We start from the raw sequence: 6,139 nt of genomic DNA on the forward strand, positions 1-6,139 counted from the left end.
GATGGTCAAATTGATTGATGAATGCATAATGCATTCCTCTGTTAAGAGTATAACATTGCAACCACTGTTACTGATCACAAGAGTAATGCACAGCAGACATCTCATTCCTTTCATATGATGAAAATGAAGAACTACAATCTTGTGTTAGAATTTCCTTGATTAAAACAAACAAATCCTTTTATAAATTGATCAGATGAACAATTCTTATTCAGAAGCTTTGAAAATGAATAACAGCTTCAAATTATTTCTGAACAAAATGTTTTAGCTGAAGTTCTCACTGAAGTCAGAGTAGAAATGCTTGTAGTATTATCTACAGAATGTTCAAAAGACTCAAAGCATACTTCATATGTATTCTCAGCTGTATATTCAGACTTGCTGACTGATCTACTCAATTATGTTATGCCATACACACATATCTTCTCAGAAGAAGCTGCTATAAATGTGTAAAAATTAGAAAAAATGAAACACCACATAAATCTCAAACCTGATACACAATCTTCATTCATGTCAATATACAACCTCTCTGAAACTCAGTTAGCTGCTCTAAGAGAATATTTAAAGAATGTATTAGATAAAGAGTGAATACAACCATTCTGTAGCTCAGCTGATGCATCAATTCTCTTTATCTTCAAAAAAAAATGATGGACTCCATCTTTGTGTAGACTATTGAAGGTTAAATCAAATCACCATCAAGAACTGATACCCTCTATCTCTAATAAATGAATTACTTGACAGGCTCTCAAAAGCCAAGATATTCACTAAGCTGAACCTTTGAGATGCCTACTACCGCATACTTATAGCGGCAAAAGACTGTTGGAAGACAGTCTTTAGAATGAGATATGGACATTTTGAATATGTAGTTATACCATTTGAATTAGCTAATGCTTCAGCGATATTTCAAGCATACATTAACAATGCCTTGTCTGATTTGTTGGATATATATTGCGTTGTTTATTTGGACGACATTCTCATATTCTTCAATTCAAAGCAGGAATATAAAGTGCATGTTACTAAGATGTTAGAATGTCTCAAGTGTGTGAATCTATTTGCAAAACTCTTTAAATGTGAGTTTGAAGTGGACAAAGTCTCATTTCTGAGGTTTGTTATAGATACAAATGGTATTGAGATGGAGTCAGATAAAGTCTTCATTATTGTGAAATGGTCTACATTTAAATCAATTAAGAAGGTTCAATTCTTTTTGAGCTTTGCTAATTTTTATTAATGATTTATTAAGTCTTTCTCCTCTATTGCAGCCCCATTATTCAAACTTACAAAAGGGAGCAAGAAAGGGGAAAGAAAAGCCACTTTTATGTGGACAGAAGGTGCTCAAAGCGCTTTCAATGCGGAAAATGTGTTATGATGATACTCATGATAAAGAACTGATGGGGAGATTGAAATGTAGTAAATTTTCAGATAGTGTCATCTTTAATCATCATTGTTATCATTTTGTTAGATCAAAAGACATCATCAATATCAGTTCTAACTAATATCAGTGGCGTGAAGCCGAGATTTTTCATAAATTGAATTCAGTGAGTGTAAATTTCAACAGCTTGATTCTTGATATGTAAAAAATAGATCCATCTGTAGCAGATGGTGTCATCAATGATGAGTATATAATATTTGATCCCTTGATGAGATTCAATAGAGTAATCAGACATGTCATTCAGTGTACAACCACTGCCAGCAAAGTTGATATGAACACATTTGCATTGCTCACAACACTCATGGCATGGAAGTTTGTGAGAACTTTGAATGTCATGCTTGCTTTTGACACAGTTATCAAGAAAAAGCCTGTTTTAGATTCTTTGATGCAGATGTCAGATGACAGATTCTTCATTGGTGCAATGATCACATCAGTGTGAATATGCTCTAATGTGGCATGCCATTTCATGAGTGTTCTTGTCAGAGGGTTGCGATCGCTAGGTTGATCATTAGATTTCCCCACGATTGTCGACATTGCATCTCTGTAATTGTAAGATTTGGTTATAAAATGAACAGTCTGAGATGAGTGATGAATGTCTATTTGAAATTCATTCTATTATCTTGTAGATCAATTCTTTGAACATATGAATGGCAGTGAAATTGACATCATTCAGAGTTTTTATTGTAAAATAAAAAGAGATGATATCTGATAATTGATATTTGAAGCCTTGATCTTCTAGCTTCACAAAGAATAGAAGATTTACAGTTAAATTGAGAATTCAGTGAATGTAATCCACTGAGATATCTTCTTTTTTTGATTCTAGAAGAATATCATCTATCTTCTCAATGTAATCCACTGAGATATCTTCTTTTTTTGATTCTAGAAGAATATCATCTATCTTCTCAATGTAATCCACTGAGATATCTTCTTTTTTTGATTCTAGAAGAATATCATCTATCTTCTCAATCTATTTTACATCATCTGTGGTAGTAATTTGTAAATCGCCCTCAAAACAACTTCACACACATCAACAAGTGCCTTTCACCCGTCATATTAAAGCTTGCACAGATGTTGAGATACCAAGGTTTGAATGTTGTAGTGAATGATGTAGATAAAGCAATTGCTGTGTTGGCATTAAATTGTGATGCAAGAAGATCTGACACTCTGATGTCAATAAATTTATCATCGTTTTTATTCTTCTTCTTATCCTTTCTCTTCTTTTTGACACCTTCAGTGTTGTCAGTGCTTTTATTATTCTTATTCTCTTTCCTCCACCACTCAGATGCTTTGTCAAAGTTCAGATAATAGCAATTAGTCTTTATATGCTTTGAGATCTTGCAGTATCCACATCATAAGATCATGGTGGTGGTTGTGTTGTTGTCATCATTATCATTGGTGGCTGTATTAGCCTTTGAAGCTTTAGAGCGTCCAGTACTTTCTGATTTACTCATTCAATGAGCAATTTGTTTTGTGAGATTGTTGATATCTAGATTGACAATCAGACCCTGATCTGTTCCATAGAATGTATCAAGACATGATTTAATGTAGATTCTCTGATAATCTCAGAGGCTGATAATAAAGAAATCATGAAGGTAGTTTTTACTGCAGTCCTTTATTAGTTGTTGCATGTGAGCAGACAGGTATTGATATCAGCATACATATGTCAGATAATCACTGTCCTTGACATGCAAGTGAGTAAATTCTTTAAGAATGTTAATTCTTTCTTCCTCTAGAGATATTGCATATACTGCACTTACTTTGTTCCATAGGGCCGCCGCGTTGTCGGGTTGAATGAATCCCACGGTCAAACAGACAGAACCTACCAGGGATGCAATATGTGACAAAAGAGAAGTTTTGAATGTATCACTCAATATCACTGATCAAGCAATGATAAACCTTCAGATGATTTCTGTTGGTTTTTATTAAGAATATCTGCACCACTGATCACTTCTGCATTCAATAAGAACGCCATCTTCCACATCTGATAGTTGATGCCATCAAACATGGTGACGGACTTTGTGTTCAATGAGGCCTGCGCTTCCTTCTGGTATTCGCGAGCCAGCATGTTCGGATCTTCTTCTGGTATAGAGTTCGGAGGAGGTGGAGATGGTGGAGGAGGTGGAGGAGATGGAGGAGGTGGCAGCGCGCGTGCTGATATCAGTCGCTCGCAGAGTGCAATGAGATCTGCTGCTGCCATGGTCACCATGCCGTTAGAATTCAGCGTAGGTATCGGCATAGGACTGGGTGTGCCATCCTCGAATTCCTCACATTCTGACATCTTGCCAGTATCGCATGCTGAGTCAGAGGTTGTCATATCTTCCTCTGTCATTGTGTATTCAGTTTGATCACCCTCCGCTTCTGAGCCGGATTCTTGCTCAGTAATAGAGGGGAAGGATTGAAGGACTTTTGATTGCAAACATAGTGTCTTCTTACATTCTGATATTGAGGTCGCAGGTAATTGAGAACCATTCATAATCAATCTGACTTAGAGAGGTTCTGAATGAAAATAAATAAGTTTTTGATCCCTTCAAGATAGTAATGAAATCTCTGCAGCAGTCTCGACAGCAATTCCGTCAATTACACCACTTTTATAAGCAAAGAGCTCTCTTTTCAGGGGAATAATATCTAACTCATTCAATATAACATCAGTCGCAGTGTATTCTAATCAAAACGTTTGTTTTTTTAAAAAATTTGCAATCTGGGTCACAACCTGTGGGATGGTTGATCTTCTCATTATGCGATCGCTAGCTAACTATATATAGGGGTAATCACGTGCGGTGGAAGGCCGCCTGGGCAACTAGTGCCCAACACTTTCATCATTTAATTAAATGATTGAATGCATCTTATTTGATGATATTGTCTGCTCGAAGCAGGGTCGGAATGAATGCTCTGTGATTTCAGTGCTGAATTATGGCTGAGTCTGCAGAGATGCAGATTTTGAAAACAGTGGTTGTATCTGATCCCCTCAGAGCAGAGATGTTAGAGGAAGAGAAGGGTGTGAAGAGGAATATGAAGGTTTTGAAGATATTGAGCTCCGGGGGCTCTGCGGCAGAGAGGTCAATTGAAGAGGGGTTGACTGAGAAGAAGTTGATGAGAGAGGAGTTGATTAGAGAGTCAATGACGAAAGTTGTGAAGATGCTGATGACTGCAGTGTCACTGATGTCTGTGGAGTAGAGAGAGTGAATGTCGCAAATGATGAAAAAGTGAAAGAAGAAAATGAGAGGAAATGTCTTTATTAATTAGATGTGCTGAAGAATGAATAGATTGATGAGAAAGTGAGAAGTGAAAAAATGAATGTTTTATGAAATAGACATTTATCTAGATCTCTACACTCAAAATGAGTGCTGGTAATTTACAAATACTGAAAGAAGTATTGAGTGAGGGTAATGGAGAGAGGAGATGAGAGAAATGATGAGAGGGAGAAGAGAAAATGAGAGATGAGAAGTGAGATGAGAATGAGCGAATTGAAAGTCTTTAAACTTTTCTTAAAACCTATTTCCTTTGTTTTTTCCTTGTTTGTATTTTTTATTTTTTTGTATTTATTATACTCAAATTGATTTTTTTCCTTTTTCTCTTTTCTCTGATAAAATCCTTTCAAAAAAAATACATTTGATTGGAGTTTGAATGAGATTTGCATTTTTAATATTTTCTGATTTGAGATTTGTGCTTCTGACATCTTTCAATTTGATATTCACACTTTTATTGTTTGAAAGTATGTTGATTTTGTATTTGTCATTCATTTTCTTATTTGAGAAAGATTTTGAATATTTGAATATTTAATATATTTTCTTTCAGTTCTCATGTATCACCACTAGATATTCAATCTGTACATCTTATAAGATATTTCAGAGGTTTGTTTTTTTATTGTTGTTTTTTAAGAATTTTCTTAATTTGATATTTTTTTTTACTGTTGATAAGTTTTGATTCTGATTCTGGTAAAGCTCCATTTCTGTGATTGTATGATTTCAATAAAAACACATGAAATACAGAATGGATGCTTCTATATAAAGGTGATAGTTTCAATTTATACATTTATTTTCTGATGATATTCAGAATCTTGAAAGGTCTAATATATTTATGATTGAGTTTACAAACCAGGTGTAGCAATCGGAGGTTTCTTGCATTGAGCATGATATAATCATTTATTTTAAATTGTTGAAATTTATATTTTGCATCATAATAGGTTTTCTGTGTTTGTCATGCTTTTTATAGATTCTCAATGAGCTTGTGGTATGTTTCCTCAATATGTTTCACGCGGCTAGCAGCATGTATGGCAACCGGTTGTGGTGATTTGTTGATATTAATTTTCAAATCAGTTTGATATCTCATTAAAGCTTCTGTGAGTGCCATTTCAGTAGAGATATGTTGAAAGGTATTGTAAACAAACTGTGCTAGCAGTAGTCAGTGTGCTCAGTCATTTTGATGATAATTGATAAAGCATTGAAGATAATATTCTAAAGTTTGATTCTGTCATTTTGTTTGACCATCTGTTTGAAAGTGAAAAGGCTGTTGAAAGTTTCTGGCATGTGCCTAGCATGTAACAAAAGGTGGACCAATAATGGCTTGTAAACAATGAATTTTAAGCAGATATATGGTTTTAGATACTCTGTAAATTGTATAGAATTTGATATAAACAATTTCCACTAGTATTCTTACTGTCATGATTTTGGGCGCAAGGAGATATAGATTGTAAACTAGGCATATATATTCACAGCC

General features: G+C 34.7%; 3 protein-coding genes across 3 annotated transcripts; 1 reads left to right on the forward strand and 2 right to left on the reverse strand.

The window, feature by feature from the left end:
- Positions 1-832: 832 nt before the first annotated feature.
- On the forward strand, positions 833-1,862 carry HCAG_02044 (hypothetical protein; the record flags this gene model as incomplete). The annotated part of the gene is made up of 3 exons (XM_001544947.1): positions 833-856; positions 1,034-1,064; positions 1,576-1,862. The coding sequence occupies 3 exons, from the start codon at positions 833-835 to the stop codon at positions 1,860-1,862; spliced, it is 342 nt and encodes a 113-aa protein (XP_001544997.1).
- Positions 1,863-3,086: 1,224 nt separating this feature from the next.
- HCAG_02045 (predicted protein) lies at positions 3,087-3,752 on the reverse strand (the record flags this gene model as incomplete). The annotated part of the gene is made up of 3 exons (XM_001544948.1): positions 3,087-3,125; positions 3,181-3,242; positions 3,320-3,752. The coding sequence occupies 3 exons, from the start codon at positions 3,750-3,752 to the stop codon at positions 3,087-3,089; spliced, it is 534 nt and encodes a 177-aa protein (XP_001544998.1).
- Positions 3,753-5,629: 1,877 nt separating this feature from the next.
- Positions 5,630-6,085, reverse strand: HCAG_02046 (predicted protein; the record flags this gene model as incomplete). Its single annotated transcript, XM_001544949.1, has 2 exons — positions 5,630-5,809; positions 6,080-6,085. 2 exons carry the CDS (start codon positions 6,083-6,085, stop codon positions 5,630-5,632), a joined length of 186 nt encoding a protein of 61 aa, XP_001544999.1.
- Positions 6,086-6,139: the final 54 nt, after the last annotated feature.

This window comes from Histoplasma capsulatum, genomic scaffold (genome assembly GCF_000149585.1).
Source record: "Histoplasma capsulatum NAm1 scaffold_1 genomic scaffold, whole genome shotgun sequence".
NCBI classification, from domain to species: Eukaryota; Fungi; Ascomycota; class Eurotiomycetes; order Onygenales; family Ajellomycetaceae; genus Histoplasma; species Histoplasma mississippiense.